General features: G+C 45.4%; 1 protein-coding gene across 20 annotated transcripts in view; it reads left to right on the forward strand.

Annotated features, from left to right (window-relative positions):
- TACC1 (transforming acidic coiled-coil containing protein 1) overlaps positions 1-13,461 on the forward strand; it is a 124,576-nt gene that overhangs the window by 46,915 nt on the left and 64,200 nt on the right. For 5 of the 20 annotated variants that reach the window (XM_008956124.5, XM_063606741.1, XM_055116490.2 and 2 more), the window contains exon 2: positions 12,685-12,871. The exons of 11 other annotated variants lie outside the window; for them this stretch is intronic. In XM_008956124.5, the coding sequence (XP_008954372.4) occupies positions 12,711-12,871 (161 nt within the window). In that variant the 5' untranslated portion in view covers positions 12,685-12,710. Of the gene's footprint in view, positions 1-12,298; positions 12,872-13,461 lie in introns of those variants that run through there. 4 more of the 20 variants (XM_008956126.5, XM_055116489.3, XM_034965972.4 and 1 more) reach the window with 4 other exon arrangements.

The following is a 13,461-nucleotide window of genomic DNA, read 5'->3' on the forward strand; positions in this document are numbered from 1 at the left end:
AAAATTAGCTGGGCATGGTGGCACATGCATGTAATCCCAGCTACTCGGGAGGCTGAAGCAGGAGAATTGCTTGAACCCCAGAGGCAGAGGTTGCAGTGAGCAAAGATCGCACCACTGCACTGTAGCCTGGGTGACACGGTGAGACTCCGTCTCAAAAAAAAAAAAAAAAAAAAAAGAAAACCAAAAACTTTTAAAACAAAGTACAAGATTATTTGTATGTATTTGCTTTATAAAACAATTTACAGTGCCTTTTAAAATGAGGTGAATTTTGGGGAGAAGTCATATCTCTATTATACATACCAAGTGGGCATATCTTTTGGGGCTGGGGGGGAAACTCTAGAATTCATACCTTCATACCTTCCTTGCAAGGGTTATGAATCCTAGTTGTGCACTTTGGTGCCTGAGTAAACCTTCTTCCAAAAAGAATGATATTCGACCCAGTGATCTTTGGCAAAGGTCCTTTCCAGCTAAAAATTTCTGTGGTTCTATGAGATCTGAGATGGATGCTTAGGTTAGGAGTCAGTGATTATCTTAGTCTGTTAAGGCTGCTATAAGGATATAATTGCCTGGGTGGTTTATAAACCAGTCATTTATTTCTGGAAGTTCTGGAGGATGGAGGTCCCCATGATTAAGGGACCAGCAGATTCCACATCTGGTGAGGGCTGACCTCCTGGGTGTCTTCTCCCTGTGTCCTCATTTGGCAGAAGAAGGGAGAGGGAGCTGTCTGGGGTCTCTTTTATAAGGGCGCTGACCCCAGGAAGAACCCTCATGACCTAATCACCTCCCAAAGGCCCCACTTCTTAATATTCTCACATTGGAGTTTAGGTTTTAACCTATGAATTTTGGGGGGATATAAACAGTCAGTCTGTAGCAGTGATTTATCATTTGTTCAGAAAATAACGTAAAACAAATATATTCTGCTCAGTGTCTATGCCTTGGCCAAAGGAAACAGAAAACACATATGATATTCCTATATCATACATGATGAGGTACAGGGAAGACCGGTAAGGATAAACTTGCTCTTGCTTGTCATAGTTCTATAAAATAATACAACAAAATAACTTGACTAATTGAGCCCATAAGAAAACAATTTCTAAAAATATTTTGTGTGTGTGCTAGAAATCGTCACTAGCACCAGTTAGTGTTGAAGCCAAAGAACAATGATTAATTCACTTATAGGATTTGGGTCAGTTATTATTTATTATTGTTATTATTTATCCTTAGAATTGGGCAAATATTGGAGTTATACAATCATATTATTTCAAGGAAATCTCCCCAAAGAAAATAATAACCTTCATCAGTATGTAAATCCATTCTACTTGGCCTTTGTGGAATCTAAATATTGACTCCCTCCTTCTTCAATGTTTTTGTCCACATCAGTCATCTTTAAAAATGCAACTGCCTAATTTCTAGAAAGTCAGTATCACAGCTCAAGTCATTACGGCAGAAGGAAGGGTAGTCTCAGTCCTGTTTTTAGGATAATTAGGACATCATCCACGGGGCAGGCTTGAGTCTTTTGGTTCGGGAATTTTCTGCCCTGAGAAAAGACATCGTTGAGATACAGGTAGAGTGTTCCTTATCCAAAATGCTTAGGACCAGAAGTGTTTCAGATTTTAGATTTTGGAATATTTGCATATACATAATGAGATAGCTTGGGGATGGGACCCAAGTCTAAACATGAGATTCATTATGTTTCATATACACCTTCTACACATAGCCTGAAGGTAATTTTAAACAGCAGTTGTAATAATTTTGTGCATGAAACAAAGTTTTGACTGTGTTTTGACTGTGACTGGCCACATGAAGTTAGGTGTGGAATTTTCCACTGTGGTGTCATGTTGACAAGCAAAACGTTTTGGATTTTAGATTGTTGGATTAGGGATGCTCAACCTGTGTAGATTTATCATTTTTAAAAATGCTTCCATCTTTGAAGGAACTTTCATGTAATCCTGTTCAGAAGAATGTAGAACGAAATTTAAGGCAGGTTCTTCCCATACCTTCATCTAAGGAAGCTTAGATGCTGAAATCCCCCAGAGGAGGTTGTAATGTGAGGGTGGAGATGAGGCTGCTGTTACAAAGGGGCCCAGTGACACAGTCCGATAAAGAAGATAGACTTTTAGGCTGGGCACGGTGGCTCACGCCTGTAATTCCAGCACTTTGGGAGGCTGAGGCAGGCGGACCACCTGAGGTCAGGAGTTCGATACCAGCCTGGCCAACATGGTGAAACCCCATCTCTACTAAAAATACAAAAATCAGCTGGGTGTGGTGGCACGAGCCTGTAATCCCAGCCACTCTGGAGGCTGAGACAGGAGAATTGCTTGAACCCGGGAGGCAGAGGTTGCAGTGAGCCGAGATCACGCCACTGCACTTCAGCCTGGGCAACAGAGTGAGACTCCATCTCAAAAAAAAAAAAAAAAAAAAAGAGAAGATAGACTTTTCTCTCTCACAGAACAGTCCTCAGGCAGCAATTAGTCTAGGGCCGCAGGCAGCTCTGCTCCCCAGTCAGCCTGGTGCGGGTTCTGTCTGTTCTGTGGCTCTATCCTGTCCAGAGTGTGGTCCTCACACAGCAGAAGTTGTGACACGCAGTTCACAACTTTTCGGCCGGGAGAGGCTGGACATGCAGTTTTCTTTTTAAAGACATTGGCCCAGGGGCCAGGCACAATGGCTCATGTCTATAATCCCACTGCTTCTGTAGGCCAAGGGGTGAGAATTGCTTGAGTCCAGGAATTTGAGACCAGCCTGGGCAACACAGCAAGACCCTGTTTCTACAAACAAAACAAAACAAAACAAAACAAAAAACATTAGCTGGACATGGTGGTGTGCACCTGGATTTCCAGCTACTCAAGAGGCTGAGGTGGGAGGATTGCTGGAGCCCAGGAGCTCGAGGCTACAGTGAGATATGATTACACTACTGCATTTCAGCCTGGACAAGAGAGCAAAACTCTGTCTCTAAAAGAGAAAAAAAAGACACTGCCCCAAATTTGCACTTACCCCTTGTGCTCACATCCCATGGGTGAGAACTGAGTCACAGGCCACACCTAGTTGTAGAGAAGGAAACGTGGCCTCTTGCTGTGTGACCATGTGCTCAGCAAAAATTCAGAGGGTTCTTTGGCCAGAAGAAATAAGGAAATGATGGATACAGATGGATACAGGATGTGGGGTGAGGGAATTAGGCTCTACCATAGTGATCTTGTGGAAATTCAAAGAGTAGAGGTGCATAGACACACAATGTTAAAGAAGCATTATAGTTTTTCTTTTTTATCTTTGTGTGTGTGCATGTGTGTAGAGATGGGCTCTCACTGTGTGGTCCAGGCTGGTTTCAAACTCCTGGGCTCAAGCGATCCTCCTGCCTTCGTCTCCCAAAGTGTTGGGATTACAATCATGAGCCACCACACCTGGCCTTTTGCTTTTTTATCTTAATAATTAAAATTGTGTGTGTGTGTGTGTGTGTGTGTATGTGTGGGTTTACAACGGGTACAGAAGGAACAGAGCCATGAATTATGTTTCACAATCTGTGTAGGAGATATCTTTTGACAGTTTTATCCAGTTTCCAACAGTTAAATATTTTTGTTTCCTCTAAGAAGACAGAGGTCAGTGTGACCCCCTCGCTCCATAAATGGACATTTCACTTACTGAGTTGAGGCCAGCTGAACCACTCCTGAGCCACAGGTAGGAATCTCTTTTGTTCTCTGGGCAGAGCTGAATTTACTATGAAGCTGAGGAAGCCTAAGCTTCAGGCCCCTCCCTTGCATGGGCCCCTTCATACTAGTGTGGCCCTAGCACTGTGTTCATGGGGTCCTTTAGCATTTTTCTTAAAGAGTGCTTCCCCAGTTTTTAGGCTTCCTGCTTCACAAAATCAGGCCTTGGCAACCTGTTTGATGCCTCCTTTCTTTGCTGAGCCTTGCTACTTTTTCCCAGATGGGGAGAGGCTCCTGGGTGTCATTTCCCTCATCAACATAGTTTCTTGGAAGAAACCACCCTAAAAGGAAGTATAGCGAAAGAGCATCCCAAAGAAAGAGATGTTAAAATTAATCCTTTTGCACCTCCCACATAAAGTATGCCTTTTATGCTCTGGCCCAATTTTTTGTGCCTTTGAGGATTCTCATTTGTATCAGTAGTGGTCCCTGGGTTTTTTTTTTTTTCTTTTCTTTTGAGACAAGGTCTCGCTCTGTCACCCAATCTGGAATGCAATGCCACAATCACGGCTTACTTCAGCCTTGACCTTCTGGGCTCAAGCGATCCTCCTGGGCTCAAGATTAGCTGGGACTACAGGCGAACACCACCACGCCTGGCTACTTTTTAATTTTTTTATAGAGATGGGGTTTTGCTATGTTGCTCAGGCTGGTCTCAAAGTCCTGGGCTCAAGTTATCCTCCTGCCTCAGCCTCCAAAAGTGCTGGGATTATAGGAAGACGCAACTATGCCTGGCTGAAATGCTCTTTTTTTATGGTACTTTGGCTCAACTGGCAAATGCCTTCTTGAAATAAGCATTTCACACTTTGATCACCACACAGTCACTTAGATGAAACCCACAGGCTGCCCAATAACATAGGCTCCCACTGGGCATTTGGGAAAGGGCACACCCTGCCTGGAGTGGTGAGCACTGCTAGGCCTGCTCTCCGCCCTTTTCCACCCTCTGGGTGTCTTCAAAGCTGGCTGTTTTCTACACTAACTTCTGGCAGGTCTGGATTTTCCGTATAAGGGCTTTTTTGGCCAGTACTTCCTTATACTGAAGAATTTTATATTAGTTCCCTTTCAGATTCGAAAATCAATCTTTAGTCAACCTAAAACATTATTCCTGGAGTGGGGCTTGACTGTATGTGGGGAAGAGGAGAGGGAGAGACTGATGCAAATATGCACACACACATACTTTTTGCATACAATTTCAGGGAGGCCAGGACCTTCTGAAACCCTTCCTTGCTAAGCCTCTGCTGTAGAGGGTGAAATGCAGCCAAGTTAACTTGTTAACAACAACAAAAAGGCCATAACAATACTTTCCTCCTGAGATTGTAGGAGTAAGTGGGGGAGATTAAATGAGACGATTCATGTAAAGTGTAGTGTCTAACACATAGTAAGCAGTTATAATTATTCACTTTTCTTTTGGGGCTTAAATGATCTTACTGGTTTTCACGAGTTCCTTAGGTAATAACAATACGAACAGCCTTTGTTTTTCCATGGCCTGTTGTTTGCCTTTTAACTTGAAGGCACACAGTCAGAAGCTTCATTTTTTTAAATGTAACCAAATCTATCTTTATTTTGTGTCTGATTTCATTAATTACTTGTAAGTTGGATCCTCATCCTTCCTGCAGAGCTCTGACAGATTCTGTTGCTTGTAGACTGTTTTCTCCCAATGGTTCGATTTTTATTATTTAGTCATCTAATCCATCTGGAATTTATCCTGGTATATGCTCTGAGGTAAGGGTTTAACTTGATCTTTTTTCCCATTGCCAGCCAACTATGCTTCAATCATAAATCTTCCTTCTCCTTACATATTGTAACATGTTCTTTATTTTTTTGTTGTTTGTTCTTTTTTTTTTTTTTTTTTTTTTTTGAGATAGAGTCTCGCTCTGTTGCCCAGGCCGGAGTGCAGTGGCACGATCTTGGCTCACTGCAACCTCCGCCTCCCAGGTTCAAGCCATCCTTTTTGGTATATAATAAATTCCTGTATCTTGTAAGATCTTTTCCTGGGCTTTCTGTTCTGTTTTACAGAACAAAGATCTGGCTATTTTTGCATAAATGTGTCTCAATGTCTTGTAGGACTAGTCTATTCTTCACTCTTCTTGTTGGTGTTGTTTTTTTTTGTTTTTTTTTTTACAAAATCTAAAATATGTTCACCAGTTTATTTTTCCAGATAAACTTTTAAACATTATTGACGAATTCTAAGAAAAATCCCCTCAGAATTTTGATTGAAATCAAATTAGCCCTGTAAGTTAACTGGGTGGTATTGCCATCTTAGCAACAGTGTTTTACCAACTTGGAGTTTCAGGACCAAAATACAGTAATCAAAATTTTACTCCAAAGAGATAAAAGCTGGAGTTTACAGGATGCTGTGTATCATGTCACAGAATTGGCTGCTTATTTTCCCATCTTTTTATTTCCTAGAAATACAGGAAGATTATTGGTCACAAACACATGAGTTACTGTAATGAAATTCCCCCAAATCCCTAGACTAAGGAATTAAGTTGGAGTTGGTGTCACAGTTATTTTCGAAAGCTTTTTGTGATTTTATTCTTTTCTTCTGGGTGGACCTTTTCTCCCCACATCCTCCTAGCAGTGAATCTGCTTTTGCCTTTCACTGCCCCTTCCAACCACCATCCCAATCTGTTACCTTGTAACTTCTTAGTGACAAGAAGACGTATGGTCTCCTGAAGATTCACAATATATTTATGAGGATAGTGAGTAGAATATTTTATATTAGGGTGATCTCAAAACATTTGGGCTATATGATTAATGTTCTACTAATCCATAAGGATGCATTGTTTAGGACATTTATTTTATTTTGGAGGTGGGGAAAAGAAGAAGGAATAAAATGGCTGTAGGAGAAGAAATATTCTTTTTTTTTTTTTTTTTTGAGGCGGAGACTTGTTCTGTCCCCCAGGCTGGAGTGCAGTGATGCAATCTCGGCTCACTGCAACTTCTGCCTCCTGGGTTCAAGCGATTCTCTTGTGTCAGCCTTCTGAGTAGCTAGGATGACAGGTGCGTGCCACACGCCCAGCTAATTTTTGTATCTTTAGTAGAGACGGGGTTTCGCCGTGTTGGCCAGGCTGGTCTCGAACTCCTGACCTCAGGTGATCCACCTGCCTCGGCCTCCCAAAGTGTTGGGATTACCGATGTGAGCCACTGCGCCTGGCCAGGAATATTATTCTACTTAAATGTCCTGAATTCCTTCAGCCTCTTTAATTCAAGTCTTAAATTCCACCCTCCCCACAAACAGGTAAGTGTAGTAAAGCAGATATCTCAAATTTGAAGTAATGTCCTTTACTAGAATCTTAAATTTATAAACAACATACAGGAAGTTTCAGATGGTTTTCTTGTCTGAGCTCTAGGTATAAAACTCTCAGACTTGGAGTTGGACTTGGACAGCCCTCTTTTTTATTTTTTATTTTTATCTTATTTATTTATTTATTTATTTTTTACATTCTTGTAAATATTTTTTTATTTTTTATTTTTTATTTTTTTGCAGATTTCTTTTTTTTTCTTTTATTATTATACTTTAAGTTTTAGGGTACATGTGCACATTGTGCAGGTTAGTTACATATGTATACATGTGCCATGCTGGTGCGCTGCACCCACTAACTCGTCATCTAGCATTAGGTATATCTCCCAGTGCTATCCCTCACCCATCCCTCCCCAGAGTGTGATGTTCCCCTTCCTGTGTCCATGTGATCTCACGGTTCAATTCCCACCTATGAGTGAGAATATGCGGTGTTTGGTTTTTTGTTCTTGCAATAGTTTACTGAGAATGATGATTTCCAATTTCATCCATGTCCCTACAAAGGATATGAACTCATCATTTTTTATGGCTGCATAGTATTCCATGGTGTATATGTGCCACATTTTCTTAATCCAGTCTATCATTGTTGGACATTTGGGTTGGTTCCAAGTCTTTGCTATTGTGAATAGTGCCGCAATAAACATATGTGTGCATGTGTCTTTATAGCAGCATGATTTATAGTCCTTTAGGTATATACCCAGTAATGGGACGGCTGGGTCAAATGCCCTCTTTTTTAATGCCTAATCTGCTCGAAAGGAATCTGAGTTCAACAGAAGGAAACAAAATGTGCTAAATCAGTAAGAGTAATCCTCCAAGATGATATTCCTGTTTAACAGGCTCTGTAAATACAATAGTGTTGTTTAGCAGGAAAGACCAAACATATCTATTGGAATAGAAGATATTTCTAAATTTAAAGATAGTTCACTGCTTTAAGTGGAGCTTTGTGTTTGTTTTTGGTTTGCTTGTTTTCAACTTTGGATTTGTGGTAGTTGGTGGGAAGAATTAGGGATAATGTTGGGGTTATTTTTCTTCACTTAGAATAAACAGGCTGACCTAATTCTGTTTATATCTTTTGCACTCAACAACTGCTTCTTTAATATGTTTACATCACAGAGTAGAGAACTAAAGTGAACTTTCTTATAAAGTCAATAAACATATAGTCATGAATATTTGATGGGAATGAGAGAATCTCACAGAACTGGCTCTTCAATGACACTAGTGTAGTGTAAATATCATCTATCTATCTATCTATCTATATATATGTCCCCCCAGCTTCTCTGAAAGCTGACACAGTGTAACTCTTCTGTGTGGCAGTTCTGCTATAGGTTTGACCTGTGACCTAGGTTGAATGGTATACTTCCTGGGGAAAGCAAACTTTTCTTCTGTGATACAGAAGAAAACAGATCAATGGGTGGATATGACAAGAGTTGTTCACCAGAGCAAAGTCTGGGCAAGGGTCTTTGAGCAGACCCCAGGTGGGGGGCTCAGCCAAGTCTTTAATAAATGCAGTTTGGATCTTTGTTAATCTTCCTGGAACTCTGAAAGAGTATTTTCTTTTTTTTTTTTTTTTGAGATGGAGTCTCACTCTGTTGCCCAGGCTGAAGTACAGTGGCATGATCTCGGCTCACCGCAATCTCTGCCTCCCTGGTTCAAGTGATTCTCCTGCCTCAGCCTCCCGAGTAGCTGGAATTACAGGCGCCTGCCACCACACCTGGCTATTTTTATATTCTTAGTAGAGATGGAGTTTCACCATGTTGGCCAGGCTGGTCTCAAACTCCCGACCTTAAGTGATCTGCCTGCCTTGGCCTCCCAAAGTGTGGGATTGCAGGCATGAGCCACCGCACCCAGCCTGAAAGAGTATTAGCTATGAACATACCCTGACACCTCTCTTTTAAAAAATTAGAAAGGAGCTTCTCTTTATAATTTTCTGTATAAATGCATTGTACACATTCCTGATTTTGGTGTTTGGGTAGTGGAGGGAAGATTGTAATTCTATAGATGTTTGTAGTCTACAGGTAAAGGGTAATTAGGTAAATATCTGATCTTGCAAGGTTAAGACTGTCATGTTAACATATTTGAATGCGGTCAGATGCTGTTATTGGCAATGTTGTCTTGATTAGACATCATCATGCCCTTGCCTGGTTAGACTGAGGTAGGGCAGAAAAGCAGATAGGGTGGCCACAGCCTCCTGTTGGCAATGGCACGTCTTCACTGACAGGGCTAGAGTGTTCCTAGTTGTGACTTTGCAACCTGTACCAGGTAAGAAGGAAGCCAGGACTAGGAGCAGCAGACTGAGAGGAGTGGTCCAGCTGATGGACTCATATTCATTACTGCTTACACTAAGTTCAAGAACTTGCAGAGGAGTGATTTTCAGAAACCTTAGGCATTTATTTGCTAGTCCAGTCTCAAGAAGTTGCTGCAGGCCGGGTGCGGTGGCTCACACCTATAATCCCAGAACTTTGGAAGTGGGTGGATCACCTGAGGTCAGGAGTTCAAGACCAGCCTGGCCAACATGATGAAACCCCGTCTCTACTAAAAAATAAAAAAATTAGCTGGGCGTGGTGGCAGGAACCTGTAATCCCAGCTACTTGGGAGGCTGAGGCAGGGAGAATCGCTTGAACCCAGGAGGCGGAGGTTGCAGTCAGCTGAGACTGCACCACCGTGCTCCAGCCTGGGTGACAGAGTGAGACTCCATCTCAAAAAAAAAAAAGTAAATTGCTGCATAGGTGAGGCTTAATCTTACTGGGGCCATCACTTGGTCCTGGGTTCTGTTATTTTCTGGCCCAGAAACTAGATTTCCCCAGGGGGAGTCAGGCTTTAGGAATTTATGTCACCTTAGCCAAACTCACAAGGACTATTTGTAAACTAGAATGTTTGTTTTTTCTTACATATATATTGAACACCTACTGAGTGTGTGGTTCTGTCCTAATTTCTGGAGGAAGTCCCAAAGTGGGGTAAAGTCCCTTTAGAAGCTTGTGGGACAGATATGTAAATAAATACGTTATATATGGTGTGCTAAGTGTAGAATGGCCTTACATCCTGGTCTTCTGGAGACAGTCCTGGTTTATGCCTGTAGTCCCTGTGTAACTATTAAGAATGCTGTCTTTCACTTTCAGATCTAAGGCCACAGGAAGTGTTCTTTATGGATGTTCGGGGTATAGAAATGATAGAAAGGAAGGACAATCAGCCTGCTTCCCCCTGTAGACACTTGAGCTAAGTGCTGAAGGACGTTCGAGCAGCTGAAGCCTGGGAACTTGGGGTGGGCTGGGGTGGGGGAGGAGGTGTGTTCCAGGAATTCGCAAAGCTCCCTCTGCAGGCAAAGGGAGACTGTTCCCGAAGCAGTAAGCAGTTGGTTCAAGCTAGGCACTGTTTCCCAAATTTACCCTGTGATAACCGTTCCCCAGGACACTTAGTGAACACACAGATTTCCAGACTCTGCTGGCAATTTGGATTTTTTTAAGAAGGCTGGCGGATGATTCTTGGGCATATTAAAGATTGACAACGAGTTCTCTACTCACTGTGGCTAGGAATACAAAAGGATGGGCATAGAGGGGAATGGGAACCGAAAGATTAGAGCACGAGTCACTGATCAGCCAGGCAGGGGTGACCTCAGGCAAGAAAGCCTTCAGAGGTAAAACCAGGTGGGAGTTATTTACAGTAGATCATGAAAGATGGGGAGTGCGGGAACTATGTCAGTCACCACAGGGATGCAAAGGAATGAAAAGATAAGAGAACTATTCAGGAGGAAGAACAGGTCCTAGTGTATGCTAGTTACTGATTTGCTGGGGTAATATTATTTCCCAGAAACAGAACCCTGTGTCAAATCCAGGAGGCTGGGGGACTGTAGAACCTGAAGTTTTACTGGGTGAGCATAAACCTAAAACTACAACAGTTGGATAAGTGGTGTGATATATTTCACATGGACCTCCTGCCTAGTTCACTTCTTTATAGTCGCTAGAACGCTCATGACAGTTTATTTCTGGGAAGAAGCCAGGACGAATTCGAAAGCATCCTGACACCCCACCCCTTTCTTTTCTCTAGACTTCAGGTTAACTCCTGCCCTTCGGTTTTGGTAAAACTACCCTGCCAAGCCTTATCTTGTATTTTGCTCCTGTTTTTGTTATCAAATGTGTAAAACAGTCACGATGAATATACATGCCAACTGCTTTCAGAGGCAACGGTTAATCTCTCGCAAGTTTCAACGTGCACATTTTGGAGCTGCTGTCTCTGTGGGAACCTGCAGGCACCTCACGGATGCACCACAACTCGGAAATTACAGTACCACCTAGAACACCTTATCCAGGCAAGGAGATCATTAAGCCTGGTGTTTGAGGCAATCGATTCACCTGGAAGAAGGTGCATTGGTGGTTTTGAGGGGAACAATCCCTACATGAAATCCCTCCATGGGAAATGGAGAACATCAGCTATTTCCCATTGCCTTCAAACCTAAAGATGTCACCAGGCCTCTTGGCTTGTTACTGAAGCAGCGAAATAAGTCAGAAATCAAAGACTTAGAAGTTACGAAAAGAAAATCTCAAAAAGGAGAATGGGGTCAGGCGCGGTGTCAGGCCTGGAATCCTAGCATTTTGGGAGGCAGAGGCGGGAGGATCGCTTGTGGCCAAGAGTTCAAGACCAGCCTGGGCAACATATCGAGACGCCTGTCTGTATTTTAAATAAATAAATATGGAGAATGGGAAACCCATCAGGCTGTAATCTCACAGGGAATTTAGTACCCTTTACCTAAGACAAGACCTGGGCACTTGGGAAGCCTCCCCGAGTGCGGTTTGGGGAGGGGGAGGGCATCTTAAATTCCAGTCCTCGGTCACTCTTGTGGCTTTGCCAAGGGATTTTCAAATCCCGGGAATGCCAGGGATGGAGACGAAGAGGCTGAAATCCCCCACGCTGCCAGGGTTAGGGAGGGGAAAACAACAGTCCACAGCGGCCGCGAAGGTTTGTATTTTTTTTTTTTTGGTAACAAGGGGCTTGTGTGCAGTCCAATATCACCATCGCCGTGAAGTCACAGTGGCAAGATGAAAATGTTTTTAAAAATTTTTTAAAGGAATAAGGAAAGAGGAAGAGGGCAGCGTGCCCCGGCTCAGAAAACGGTCCTCCTCTGCCCCGGACGCCGGCGGACCTGTGGGGTATGACCGAATCTCCCGGCGCAGCCGGGAAGCCCCGGCCCTCAGTCGGGCCGCGACCAGCGTGACGCCGCGGCGGGGGGATCCGGCGGGCGCGCGGCCGTCTTCAAAGCCCCGGCGCCGCCGCCGCCCCCGCGCGCGCGCGCGAGTAGTACGGTCCGAGGGGGCGGCTTCTGGGGCGCGGCTCCGGCGGCAGCTGATGCGCGCCCCGCCGGCCGGGAGGCGGGAGTCCGCGAGCCGGGAGCGGGAGCGGGAGCAGCAGAGGTCTAGGAGCCGGGCGCCGCGGGCCGGGGGCCTGAGGAGGCCACAGGACGGGCGTCTTCCCGGCGAGTGGAGCCCGGCGCGGGGCCCGCTGCGGCCGCACCGTGAGGGGAGGAGGCCGAGGAGGACGCGGCGCCGGCCGCCGGCGGGAGGAAGCGCTCCACCAGGGCCCCCGACGGCGCTCGTTTAACCACATCCGCGCCTCCGCTGGAAACGCTTGCTGGCGCCTGTCACCGGTTCCCTCCATTTTGAAAGGGAAAAAGGCTCTCCCCACCCATTCCCCTGCCCCTAGGAGCTGGAGCCGGAGGAGCCGCGCTCATGGCGTTCAGCCCGTGGCAGATCCTGTCCCCCGTGCAGTGGGCGAAATGGACGTGGTCTGCGGTACGCGGCGGGGCCGCCGGCGAGGACGAGGCTGGCGGGCCCGAGGGCGACCCCGAGGAGGAGGACTCGCAAGCCGAGACCAAATCCTTGAGTTTCAGGCAAGTACACGGCGTCCCCGCTGAGATGCAGACGCGCTTGCCTCCATCCATCTGCGACTCCCTCTGTGTGCGTGTGTGTGGTCGCCACCCGCGAAACCGTCCTCACGGCCGTGCCGCGTCCCTGCCCGGAGCCGGGTCCCCGTGTGCGTCCGAAAGTTCAGGATCTTCTGTCCTCCCGTGGGGTTTCTGGCCCCCGTTTCGCTAGGAGAGTTCCGAACCCAACCCAGAATCTGCAGTCTCTCCGCATCCCCGCTGGCCTCGGTCACTTTCTCTAAGCTTCGACCCCCAGCCCCCGCCCCTCCACACTGGAGCAACGTCACTGATCTAACCCAGTGCAACTTAGGGCCCCCCCGTGGGGAAGAAGTCGCTCCCCGGCCCTTCCCGGGGCCCTACCGTGTACCCAAAACGCAGCCGCGGTGAAGAAGGTCGCGTGATGACAGGCCCCTGGCAGCTGCTGGGAAATGGTGGTCTCTGCCGGGCTGTCATCCGCGTGATTGCGGAAGGCAGGTGACACCATTCTTAGCCTCGGGCCCAGGGAGTTCCAGCAGGTAGAGGCCTACCGAGCAAAGAGGAATGCCTAGCATCGGCCT

The sequence above is a fragment of the Pan paniscus genome, chromosome 7 (assembly GCF_029289425.2).
Source record: "Pan paniscus chromosome 7, NHGRI_mPanPan1-v2.0_pri, whole genome shotgun sequence".
Lineage (NCBI taxonomy): Eukaryota > Metazoa > Chordata > Mammalia > Primates > Hominidae > Pan > Pan paniscus.